Source organism: Chiloscyllium punctatum, chromosome 7 (genome assembly GCF_047496795.1).
Source record: "Chiloscyllium punctatum isolate Juve2018m chromosome 7, sChiPun1.3, whole genome shotgun sequence".
Lineage (NCBI taxonomy): Eukaryota > Metazoa > Chordata > Chondrichthyes > Orectolobiformes > Hemiscylliidae > Chiloscyllium > Chiloscyllium punctatum.
In genome coordinates this window covers 53,437,323-53,451,064 of record NC_092745.1, presented here as the reverse complement: position 1 = coordinate 53,451,064, position 13,742 = coordinate 53,437,323, and the positions used below count along the sequence as shown (strand labels likewise).

The 13,742-nt window shown below is 41.4% G+C and overlaps 1 protein-coding gene across 3 annotated transcripts in view; it reads left to right on the top strand.

Moving 5' to 3' along the window:
• The window catches only part of mettl13 (methyltransferase 13, eEF1A lysine and N-terminal methyltransferase), a 34,656-nt gene that overhangs the window by 11,735 nt on the left and 9,179 nt on the right, over positions 1-13,742 (top strand). For all 3 annotated transcript variants that reach the window (XM_072573552.1, XM_072573550.1, XM_072573551.1), the window contains exons 5-7: positions 1,159-1,354; positions 6,266-6,445; positions 11,997-12,206. In XM_072573552.1, the coding sequence (XP_072429653.1) occupies positions 1,159-1,354; positions 6,266-6,445; positions 11,997-12,206 (586 nt within the window). The remainder of the gene's footprint in view (positions 1-1,158; positions 1,355-6,265; positions 6,446-11,996; positions 12,207-13,742) is intronic.

Below are 13,742 nucleotides of genomic sequence, written 5' to 3'. Positions count from 1 at the left end.
GAAACAGAAGGGGCCTTGCTTTATTGCCACATCTGAAAGATGCCTGTGCAGTGCTCAGTCTTGCACTGGAGTGGCAGTCTTGATTTTTGTACCGAAGTCCAGCAGTGGACTCAAACCCACAACGTTGCGACTCAAATGGTAGGGTTTGCTGTTAACAGAATCATGGTTGACCACTTGCTTCCCTTCTTAAAACATACCTCTGACCAAGCTTTTGATCATAATAACTCTGTAGTCACCCAGCAAAATGGTCCTCAAACACTTTGATGTTTCATTATGTTATGGTGACTCTAAAAATATAAGTTGTCATTGTTAGAAGTATTAGGGACTTATTGTGCATAGTAATTGTGCTTTTGTTTAGAAGATTTGTTTGAGAGATTTTCAAACATCTTGTCTCAAATTGTCCTTTTGTAGATTAAAAAAACTTATTGGAATTTAACAAACTGATGTATCGCACTTTCTTTCACTTTACCACTTCTGTTTATGTGATGATGCTGGCACTTCAAAAAGGTTATTTTGTCCCTGGGTTTGTTTTTTTGATGAGAGGTCATAAAAGCAGAGGTACTGAAGTGTCTTTAACAATGGCAGGGGAGTGGCCAGTTCTCCCAGTTCAGGCTTTTTCTAGTTTGGTTTAGCTGTGATGGTCACAAGATGCTGGAGGACTGCAAGCTTCGGCAGATGATTCCTGGATGCCTTTCTCTCTGAAATCTCTTTGGAAATTGTTCCTTCCTGCCTGTAAGAATCTGTGTTTCAATTTACCTTTTTGTCAGGGTTGTGTTTATGGGGTGCTCCTAGATTCTTAAGTCATTATAGTGGATTGGTTAAGTTTTCCAATAGTGAAGTTATTCTAAGTGCTGTTTTCTTTTGTTTATGTTTCACTGGTAATGTTTAAATAAATTCTGTTTTGCACATAGCCGAGCGAGTTGACCAGCTGGATCACACCTGGAACATCCACCTCACATCCGCCTTTAAAATAAGAAAAAGTTAGAGTGTAAGCTACCTTCTTAAAATATTTTTGAGGGGGTCTGGCCTGGTCCATAATGATCTGACATTGTGAATATTCCTTGAATGTGACAGTAGGTTTGCATTTCTCCTTTTTGAGAATGAGCAGCTTTAACAGTCACCATTTCCCTTAAACAACAGTGACTCTGTTTTTTACAGGTTCCATTTCTTTCGGTTGGGGGTGATATTGGGGTTCGCACTGTCCAGTATCGTGGTACAAGTGATATGAGTGGGGAATATGTCATTGAAGACATCAAGGGGGAAGATGGCAACTACTTTCGGCATCTCATCTTCCTCAGTAATGTCAATGTGGTGCAGTCAGAGGCTAAACTATTGCACGACATCTCAAAGTCAGGTATTGCTTGAAAGTTTGCTTGAACACACATACTATATGGAACAAGATAAATGAATTTGTGGCACAAATAGATGTTAATGTGTATGATCTCCTAGCAATTAGGATGTGTATGATCTCACAAGAGGATTAAAGCTAGGAAATAAATATTCAGGTATATGACTTTTCAAAAGGATAGGCAGGAAGGAAAAGATGGTGGGATAGCTTTATTAGAAGAAGATGGAAATTAACACGTTACCAAGAAGTGATCTTTGATCAGATGACGTACAATCCAAATGGGTGGAGCTAAGAAATAACAAGGGAAAGAAAACACCAGTGGTCTGTGCCCCCTAATAGTAGCTGTTTTGTAGGACAGAGAATAAGTCAGGAGATAATGGAATCAGTAACTAACATGAGAGAAAAAGAATTAGTGAAACTAAAGGAGCTAAAATTCACTAAGTCTGTTAGATCAAATGGATTTCATCCTATGATATTAAAGGATACATCAGCAGATATTGGGAATGCACTGGCAACAATCTTTGAAAAATCCCAGAAGATTGCAAAGCTGCAAGTGAAACACCTTTTTTCAAAAAGGAGACTACAATATGTAAGTATGATCCAGTTAGCTTAATGTCTGATAGTGGAAAAATGTTATAGTCTATTATACAGGAAGTCATTGAGTTATATAATACAGAACTCTCTCACCCTAGGGAAAAGACCATTGCTATTCACCTTTTCTATGCCCCTCACGATTTTATAAACCTCTTCAGGGTCACCCTTCAACCTCCAATGCTCCAGTGAAAAAGGTCTGAGCCTAGCCAGCCTCTCCTCAGAACTCAAACTCTCCATCCCAGCAACTTCCTGGTAAATCTCTTCTGAACCCTCTTCAGCTTGATAATATCTTTCCTATAACTGGGTAACCAGAACTGTAAACAGCACTCCAAAAATCTTCTTACCAACATCTTGTACAACCTCAACTTGATGTCCCACCTCCTATACTCAGTGCTCTGAGCAGTGAAGGCAAACCTGTTAAATGCCTTCTTAACCACCCTGTCTATCTGTGCCACAACTTTCAAAGAACTATGCACCAGAATCCCTAGGTGTCTCTGCTTGACAACGTTACCCAGGGCCCTACCATTAACTGTATAATTCCTGCCCTTGTTCATTTTATCAAAATGCAATACTTCGCATTTATCTAAATTAAACTCCATCTTTTGCTCCTCAGTCCATTGGCCCAATGATCAAGTTTAATCTTAGATAACGACCTTCACTGTTGACTGTACCACTAATTTTGAGGTAACCCGCAAACATATTACCCATACCTCCCAAATTCTTCTCCAAACCATTTATATAAATGACAAACAACAGCAGACCCACTACCAATTCTTCATATCAGAGCATTTAGAAACACACAATTTATCGAGCAGAATGAACCTAACTTCACACAGGGGAATTCATACCTGATAAACCTATTACAGCTCATAGATCGAGTGAATCCTTAGAGTATAAAGGCAGTAGGAGTATACTTAAGAGGGAAATCAGGTGGGCAAAAAGGGGACATAGCTTTGAAAAATAGGGTTAAACAGAATACAAAGGGGTTTTAACAAACACATTAAGGACAAAAGACTAACTGGGGAGCGAATAGGACCCCTCAAAGATCAGCAAGGCAGCCTTTGTGGGGAGCCGCAAGAGATGGGGAAAGATACGAAATGAGTATTTTGCAGCAGTGTTTATTGCGCAGAAGGACATGGAAGATCTAGAATGTGGGGAAATAGATGGTGACATCTTGAAAGATGTCCATATTACGGAGGTGGAAGTGCTGGATGTCTTGAAATGCATAGAGATGGATAAATCCACAGGACCTGATCAGGTGTACCCTGGAACTCTTTGGGAAGCTAGGGAAGTGATTGCTGGGCCTCTTGCTGAGATATTTGGATCATCGATAGTCACAGGTGAGGTGCCAAAAGACTGGAGGTTGGCTAATGTGGTGCCACTATTTAAGAAGGGTGGTAAGGACAAGCAAGGGAACTATAGACCTGTGAGCCTGACATTGGTGGTGGGCAAGTTGTTGGAGGGAATCCTGAGGGACAGGGTTTACATGTATTTGGAAAGGCAAGGACTGATTCGGGATAATCAACATGGCTTTGTGCATGGAAAATCATGTCTTATGAACTTGACTGAGTTTTTTGAAAAAGTAACAAAGAGGAATGATGAGGGTAGAGTGGTGGACGTGATCTTTATGGACTTCAGTAAGGTATTCGACAAGATTCCTCATGGGAGACTGGTTAGCAAGGTTAGATCTCATGGAATTCAGGGAGAGCTAGCCATTTGGATATAGAACTGGCTCGAAGGTAAAAGAGGTGAGGCCTGTGACCAGTGGAGAACCACAAGGATTGGTGCTAGGTCCACTACTCTTTGTCATTTACATAAATGATTTGGATGTGAGCTTAAGAGGTAGAGTTAGTTAGTTTGCAGATGACACCAAAATTGGAGATGTAATAGCCAGCAAAGAAGGTTACCTCAGATTACAACGGGATCTTGATCAGATGGGCTGAGGAGTGGCAGATGGAGATTCATTTAGCTAAATGTGAGGTGCTGCATTTTGGGAAAGCAAATCTTAGCAGGATTTCTACACATAATGTTGAAGTCCTACAGAGTGTTGCTGAACAAAGTGACCTTGGAGTGCAGGTTCAAAGCTCCTTGAAAGTGGAGTCGTCGGTAGTTAGGATAGTGAAGAAGGTGTTTGGTATGCTTTTCTTTACTGGACAGAGCATTGAGTACAGTTGTTGTGAGGTCATGTTGCAGCTGTACAGGGCATTGGTTAGGCCACTTATGGAATGTTGTGTGCAATTCTCGTCTCCTTCCTATCATAAGGATGTTGTGAAACTTGAAAGGCTTCAGAAAAAGTATACACGGTTGGAGGATTTGAGCTATAGTGTGAGGCTGAATAGGCTGGGGCTGTTTTCCCTGGAGCGTCAAAGGCTGAGGGGTGACCTCCGAGAGCTTATAAAATCATGAAGGCTATGGATAAGATAAACAGGCAGGGTCTTTTCCCTGGAGTGGGGGAGTCCAGGACTAGAGGTTTAGGGTGAGAGGGGCAAAATATAAAAGGGACCTAATGGGCAATGTTTCACGCAGAGGCTGGTGTGTGTATGGAATGAGCTGCCAGAGGAAATGGTGGAGGCTGATACAGTTGCATTATTTAAAAGGCATCTGGTTGGGTATATGAATAGGAAGGCTTTAGAGGGATATGGGCCAAGTGCTGGCAACTGGGACTAGATTAGATTGGGTTATCTGGTCAGCATGGACGAGTTGGACCAAAGGGTCTGTTTCCATGCTGTACATCTCTATGACTGTAAGTAATGAGCAGGGGAGATAAAAGGGAACTGGGTAGATATAATGTATTTGGATTTTTAGAGGGCATTTGATCAGGTACCACATTTAATAAGCTGAGAGCACATGATGTTTGGGGTAGTGTATAATCATGAATAGAGAATTTGCTAACTAATAGAAGACTGAGAGTTGGAATAAAGGGAGCATTTTAGGATGGAGAGATACAGGGATCGTTGCTTAGGGTGCCCTAATTATTTAAAATCTATATTGATGACTTGGATGATAGGAGTGAATGTACTGTACTTTTGCTATGTTTGTGAACGATAAAAGCAGGTAGTGATGATTACACAAGGAGTCTCCATAGGGATGTGAGCAATTTAAGAGACTGGGCAAAAACTGAGAAGTTGGAATTTAATGTGGGAAAATGTGATGTTTATACACTTTCAGGAAGTGAAATAATATTTATTTCATATAATATTTAAGTGAGGAAAGACTGCAGAAAGCAAAAGATTGCAAAAAACTGTTTCCTCTCCACAGATACTGAAAGACCTGCTGAGTTTCTGCAACAGAAAACAGAGTTCGTGTTTCAAGTTCAGTGACCTTTCATCAGAATTGGACTCAGCATTAACTCTGCTTTCTCTCCACAGATGCTGTCAGACATGCTGAGTTTCTCCGGCAATTTCTGTGTATTTGAGTGTTTCACAAGGCCAACATTCAAAGTTCTTTGTTTTATTTTACTATCTGTGTGTACTTTCAGTGCTGATGCAGCAAAATACATGAAGTTTATGTACATTTTCATCAAAACCTATTCAATACGTTGATTTGCAGGGAGGAAAAATGCACAGCAATATCTGCTTCATAAGCATTGGATGACTAAGTGGGAAGTCTCCTGCCTTTGATCCAGAAAGTTTGTGACCTGCTCCAGGACTTGTTGGCTACAGAAGAACCTAATTGCTAGTGCAGGGAAGCCAGTGTACAGAGTCAGTCCTTAGTGTGGAGAAATGGGGAGAGACACTGTCAGGAAAGGCTGCCTGCCAAATCCAGAAATTGGTATCGATATAGGTGATCAACCAGCATTGTGGTGATGCCCATGTAATATGGGAAAAAGCATACAGAGGATTCATTAATGCCCTGCTTAATATATGCACACTAAAATAACCTTTTCCCCCTACCTAACCCCCAAAAATAATACTTTTGCACCTTTATTGGTGAAATAACCGTGATTATACCACAGCTTAATGGTGTTCTGTGTAACTATTTGGCCTCACCATTCTTAGTGGATTCTTTTTGTTCTGCTGGTTCGTGGAGTGGAGAGGGTTTCAGAAGTGTTTCTGAACTCTTCCCTCCTCCCAGTTTGTGGATTTTTCTCTAACTTAAAAAAGGGAATCTTGCCCCGATGGATGGTCAGGTAATTGAGATGGGAGTGGGTATCCTCTGGTGTCATTTCTCTGCGTAACCCAACATGTTGAAGTGTCAATGTATCGGACAGACAGAGCCTGCAAACTTTCACTATACAACGGTAAATATTGACATACAAGCCGAAGTTTGTGTACAGTTCAATTTTCCAAAACTTTTCTTTTGTTTCTTATTATCCTACAATAGCTTCATCGCAGAAAAAGAAAAAGAAAGACAGGAGGAGGGGACAGCCGTGTTCAGATGCTGAGAAGTCTTCAAATCCCAAAGCCGGCCAGGCTGTTGACAAAAGCTATCTGTGCTGCAATCATCATCGAGCCATGATCGCTGGCTTGGTTCTTCTCAGTAAAAAAAGTGGTTTACTTGCAGGTGAGGAACAAACATAAAGAGTATAGTAGAATATACAACAACTTGCATTTGTATAAACACCGTTTAAATGTAAGAAATGCACTTCATATAGACAAATATAGACCCTGAGACAAAGAGGAAGCATGAATTCAGATGATTAAGTGCTTTGTCGACAACTTGGTTTGCACGGCTGGTCTTAAAAGAGGGTTCAGACAGCTGCAGAGTTTAAGGAAGGGAATTCCAGTGCCTTGGACTATCTTTTTAGATTAGATTAGATTACTTACAGTGTGGAAACAGGCCCTTCGGCCCAACAAGTCCACACCGCCCCGCCGAAGCGCAACCCACCCATACCCCTACATCTACCCCTTACCTAACACTACGGGCAATTTAGCATGGCCAATTCACCTGACCTGCACATCTTTAGACTGTGGGAGGAAACCGGAGCACCCGGAGGAAACCCACGCAGACACAGGGAGAACGTGCAAACTCCACACAGTCAGTCGCCTGAGGCGGGAATTGAACCCGGATCTCTGGCGCTGTGAGGCAGCAGTGCTAACCACTGTACCACCTTCTGTTGAAGGAATTGCTGCTAATGGTTGGGAGAAGGGTGTTGGGATGAAGGTGACACCTGAGGTCCAGGGCAGGCCAAGACACCAGAGATAAAGACATGCAAATTGTAGGGTTGTAGCGCTGTGGGAGTTTAGGGATGGGAATAAATCAGGTCATGGGAGATTTCAAACACAAAAATGAGAATTTTAAAATTAAACCACTGCAGGTCAATGAGCACAGGGCTGATGGCCACCTGTAATCTTACTTGGCAGCAGTAATGTTTTTCAGATAAATATGTGAAGTGTTTGCTTGTATACTTTTATCTTAACAATTCAAATTCCCCTGAAAGTTGATTTTTCAAAATGCAAGAAGAAGTTTGTTTAAGAGGCCGTGTGAGTAAGTGATTGACATTTTATCGTCCCCGTTTACAGCTAGATTTTAAATCTGAAAGCTGATTCCTTGAGAATACTTTTCCCCCAAGGAAGGTAAGGGGGAAGACAAATATTAATTAAAGAAATTGACATGAATATTTTCCATTTTGCTGAGGAATTGTATCATGTTTCTACATTCTGTTGGTTGCATTGCAAGGTTGTTAATTCGCAAAATGGCCTTTTTTCTTGGAAAATTATCTGTTATGCACTTGGTGAGGTAATGTTCCGAAATACCTTTACTTACAGTGTACTTCAAACAGAGAAGTGAAGAGACTGCATGAGTATTTTGCTATGATGTCAAAAGAGAGAAGACAAAACTCAAGTGACATAGCTATTTGATATTGAATTGTTGTAGTGATGTGGGTTGTAAATAGGATGGAATCTCCCTTCACCATTATCCAAAATAAACTCCTGCTTTTCTCTTCGAGTGGTTAGCACTGCTGCCTCACAGCGCCGGAGACCCGGGTTCATTTCCCGCCTCAGGCGACTGACTGTGTGGAGTTTGCATGTTCTCCCCGTGTCTGCGTGGGTTTCCTCCGGGTGCTCCGGTTTCCTCCCACAGTCACAAAGATTTGCATGTCAGGTGAATTGGCCATGCTAAATTGCCCGTAGTGTTAGGTAAGGGGTAGATGTAGATGTAGGGGTATGGGTGGGTTACGCTTCGGCGGGGCGGTGTGGACTTGTTGGGCCGAAGGGCCTGTTTCCACACTGTAAGTAATCTAATCTAAGTAATCTAATCTAATCTTAAGTGGCATGTTAACTGTGTGACTGGATAATTGACCCAGAACCCAGGTCTAATAGCCTAGAATGACTGGATGCCTTCATTGCATAGACATTTGAAATAATATTAATTGGAAGGAATAGGTTCCCAGAAAGTGGGTGATGTTGCTAAGGCCCATTAATACCTATCCCTCATTGTTCTGCGGTGTGGAAGTGGTACTAAACTACCTTGAACATTTATAGTCTCAATAACATTATTCTTGTGTACAACGTTAAAAATTACACAACACCAGGTTATAGTCCAACAGGCCAAATAAACCTGGTGGTGTGTGATTTTTAACTTTGTATACCTCAGTCCAGCACCTGACACCTACAAATAATTATTCTTGCGATAATGCTAAGGAAGGAATTATCAAATTCTGACCATGTCAGTGGTTGAGATGATACGTAACTTGAAGGGGAACTTGTAAGTGATATTGTTCTTGCAATATTGCTGCTATTAATCTTCTCAGTGACCATAGTCACAGAGAAGTGAGGTGAAGTGCTAGGGGCATTTAAACAGTCCTTGAATAAACATATAGATGATGATGGAATAGTGTAGGGTGCTGGGCTTAGGTTAGTTCACAGGTTGGCACAACATTGAGGGCCAAAGGGCCTGTTCTGCGCTGTATTGTTGTATGTTCTTAAGTGGTGGAGGCTGGTACAATTACCACATTTAAAAGGCATCTGGATGAGTATATGAATAGGAAGGGTTTAGGTCCAATTTTTTAGATTAGATTAGATTCCCTACAGTGTGGAAACAGGCCCTTCAGTCCAACAAATCCATACCAACTCTCCGAAGAGCAACCCACCCATACCCATTTCCCTCTGACTAATGCACCAATCTATGGGCAATTTAGCATGGCCAATTCACCTGACCTGCACATCTTTGGACTGTGGGAGGAAACCCATGTAGAACATGGGGAGAATGTGCAAACTCCACACAGACAGTCGCCCAAGGCTGGAATCGAACCTGGAACCCTGGTGCTGTGAGGCAGCAGTGCGAACCACTGAGCCACCATGCTGCCTGGCAAATGGGACTTGATTAATTTAGGCTATCTGGTCAGCATGGGTAGGTTGGACTGAGGGTCTGTTTCTGTGCTGTACATCTCTATGACTCTGACCATGGTGGGATATTATAATATATTCTGTATGTAGTGCAGCTACAATGCCCCAGTGATAAAGGTGCTTGCATATGGAATTCAGCAGCATTGGACATCAGTCAAGAAAATTGCTATGACTTGAACAATGTTCACATTCTTGAGACTTGTTATACAGGTTGTAATGCACATTTCATCCACACAAATTGGCTGTAACACGATTGATGAATTGTGGATGTTGTTTGAATAATGCAAACTTTCTGCTGGACGGTTTCAGCGATTTTCTATTAGTGATCTTCTCCTGTGGTTTTCTATAGCACGAGGTTGCAGAGGAACACAACGGTTGTGTAATAGCAGAACGACCTGATGTGCATTCTGCTGTTTACCTTCAATCTTAATTCTCTATAAAATTCACCTTATCTATACTGCATGCACCTATTCCATAATAAGATGGTGTTTACATCCACACACGTCTTGGTCGGTCCATTCTGTGTTGCATTTTCATATCACACATATGCCATGCTCCGTTTCTCTGCCATTTTGTGCACTTTGTCTGATCACTTTGTAACAAAGCTTTCAATTTCCCAAAATTTCTTTTGTAGGCCCCATCCCTCTCTCTCTTACTTCTCCTACGGGGAAAGAAAAATTCTTACTTATATTGCTTCCAGTATTTTGACTATTCCATCCTAATTCTGACTCATTATTTTTCCTATTTCATTTCTGCGAGAAGCCATTTTGATCATCTGAATGCACGCGCTTAAGCGATACCCAGCATGCATACATTGTGCATTTTATTCTTCAAAGTACAATTTCCATTTTGGTGACATTCCATAGATTTTGATAAAAGTTTTGTTGGCAGATTGTGGAAGGCTGAATGAGTGGTAGCAATTTAGACTATAAGATCATATGTTATAGGAGCAGACTTAGGCCATGTGGCCCGTCATATCTGCTTTGCCATTTGACAGTGGTTGGCATGTTTCTCAATCTTGTTTTCCCTGTAACCTTTAATCCCCTTGCTAATCAAAAACCTATCTATCTCTGCCTTAAATACCCTCAATAACTTGGCCTCTAGAGCCATCAGCGGCGATGTGTTCCTCAGATTCAGCTTCCTCTGGCTGAAGAAATTCATCCTCATCCCAGTTCTAAAAAGTCGTCCCTTCACTTTGAGGCTGTGCTGTCAGATCCTAGTCTCTCCTTCTAGTGGAAACGTTCTCTCAGCAAGTGGTCTCTATCCAGGCCTTTGTCTTTCTGTATTCTGTATGATTCAATGAGATTCCCCATCATCCTTCTAAACTCTACAGAGTACAGACCCAGAGTCCTCAGCTGCTCCTCGTATGACAAGCCCTTCGTTCTCCTCATCATTCATGTGTACTTCCTCTGGATCCTGTCCAAGGTCAACATGTCCTTCCTTAGCCATAGAGCCCAAAACGGCACACGATATTCCAAATGCAATCTAACTAAACCTTGTACAGTCTCAGTAGTACACCTCTGCTCTTGCATTCTAGCACTCTTTAAATGAACACTCCAAATGTGTTTGACTTCCTAACTGCCAACTGAACCTGCACGTTTAAAAGAATTCTGAACTACGACTCTTAAGTTCTTTTGTGCTTCAGAATTTCGAAGCCTTTCCCCATTTGGAAAATAGTCTGGGCCTTTATTCATCCTAATAAAAAAAAAGTGCTTAGCTTCACACTTTCCCACACTGTATTCCAACTGCCATTTCTTTGCCCACCCTCCTCGCTTGTCGAAATCCTTCTGCAGCCTCCCCACTTCCTCAACACCTGTCTTTGTGTCATCTGCAAACTGAGCAGCAAAGCTCTCAATTCCTTCTTCCACATGGTTAATATATAATGTGAATTTATCAGTCTTCACATCTTTCTGCTTCCCTACCACATTCTTAGTGATGGCCACTGCACTCACCTCTGAATCCTGATTTTCTTGAAGTTCTGGTGAGTTATTGGTGTCTTCCACCATAAAGACTGAGGCAAAGTGCCTCCATCGTTTTTATTTTATTCTCCGGCTTCATTTTCCAACTGACAAATGTCTCTTTCTTACTTTTTGATATAGCAATGAAAACTCTTGAAATCTTCTTTTATATTACGAGCTAACTTAGCCTCATATTTAATCTCCTTCCAGTTTTTAAAGGCTTTCCAATCCTCTTGCTTCCCACTAACCTTCACGAGACTGTCTGCTTTTTCTTTTGCTTTTAAGCTGTCCCTGATTTCTCTTCTCAACCACGGTTGCCTTGTTCTCCCCTTGCTATGTTTCTTCTTCCTTGGGATGAGCTTTAGCTGTGTCTCCCAAATTACTCCCAGCCACTCCTGCCATTTTGCTTCATCGTCTCCCCTGCTAGGCTCACCTTCCAAAAAGCTCCAGCCGCCTCCTCTCTCGTGTTTTTGTAGTTAACTTGTACTCCACCGTGATACTGTTACATCTGATTCGAGTTTCTCCCCCTCAAACTGCACGGTTGAGCAATTGTTGCATGCAGTTGCTAATGTATAATTCAATTATTGAAATATCCTGAGATATAAGCTGGGTGTTTTATCCCTGAACGTGACTGCTGATGCATTAAATAATATAATTAAAATTCATTTAGCGCTTTTTTTTTGTAGATCTTCACAAAGAAGTGATTCAGCAGCATTCTGAGTTTGTCACTCCTGATCTTTTGAATAGATGTTGAGGCAGGTGTTCGGGTGACCAACTTTGCTTATTTTTGTTTTGTATTCCCTTTAGACACTCCCTTTTCTCTGCTCCTGGTTGGCCTTGGTGGTGGCAGCCTTCCATCATTTATCCATGACTATTTCTCCCAATCAGCTGTCGACACTGTTGAAATTGACCCCATGATGTTGGAGGTGGCAACCACGTGGTTTGAGTTTTCTCAAGATGATCGAATGAAGGTGATTCTGGCAGATGGCCTGAACTATATTCATATTGCAGACAGCGGTAAGAAATCCTACCAGCAGGTCAGCATTTGTACTGCAATGCATTGTACTTTTCCAATTAATCTTACTCCCCCTCTCTTCCATACTAATGTGTGGGCAATAGTCCAAACTTGTTCGGTAGTCATTTTTAGAAACAGCACACACGCACACTCATATACTTTAATGACTAGCAAGAATTTACATGCTAGAAATTGACATGGCGTCCTTAATCCAAATCACATCAAGTTTTTTTTATATAGGACCGTCAAATCAAGAAGTGGGGCATTCAACCATTTGAGTCTGCCCAGCCTTTCTAGATAATGGCTGATCTTCTCAATGCCATTTTCCTGTACTGTCTCCATATCCCTCATGCTACCTGTCTCCTGTAACCTATCGATTTCTGTCTTGAACCTGCTCAAGAATTGAACGCCTCCATAGCCCCCTTCAAAGAATTCCAAAGATTCACCACCCTCTGAATAAAGCAATTTCTCCTCTTTTATTATACCTGAGATCCTAGAGTTGAATCAATTGCTGAAGGCATTTACTGAATTCCTTGCGTGCTTCCTAATTTTCACCAATGCTTGACATAAACCATCATGGGACATTTGTCTCAGTGTTTACCATTTGTCTCTGAGCCCATGTGTCAACCTTATAAACTGGCCAGGGAAAGCTTCCTAGGAACAGAATAATTTTTTACTTGCTCGGTTTTTGGAATCCATTTTATTTTGTTCAGTGTTACTCCACTTGCAGTGTGATTCATTCAGTTTTTTTTTAAAAGTCCATGTCATTTTTCTTTTATTTTGAAGTTCTTTTTGTTTTGGAGAATGACTGGGCAGGTAATGCAGTCTCCGGGTCTAAATGGACTTCATCCTAGGATCTTAAAAGAGTTTGCTCAAGAGGTAGTGAGTGCATTGGTGTTAACTTTACAAATTTCCCAGGTTCAGGGAAAGCCGTAAAGTGCAGGAGCAGCAGTCAGCCATTCAGCCCATCAAGTCTGCTCTACCATTCAGTGTGATTCTGTTAAATCTCAACTCCACTTTCCTGCCTTTTCCTCATAAACCCTTGACACCTATAAAGATTAGAAAATACTTCAGCCCTCTGCAGTAAACAAATTCCAAACAGATTCATTACCCTATTAGAGAACAAGATTCTCCTCCTCTCTTAACCCCTTACAATGAGATTATTGATCCTACACACACTCAGAAGGGTGAAACAATCTCTTTGGAATCTAAGAAGGTTCCATCGGACTGGAATATAACCCTTTTATTCAGGAATGGAAGGAGGCAGAAAACAAGAAACTGCAAGCCAGTTAGCTGGACATCTGCCATAGCGAAGGGGTTAAGATCCATCATTAGTGAAATTATAGCTGTGTACTTAGAGAAATGTATTTGGGAAGAGTGAGCATGGTTTTCTCAAAAGGGAAATCATGTCCAACTGATTTATTGGATTTCTTTGAAGGAGTAATATGCGCTGCGGATAAACTGGAGCCTTTGAGCATATTGTACTGGGATTTCCATTGGCATTTGATAGAGTGCGACATCAAAAGTTATTACAGAAA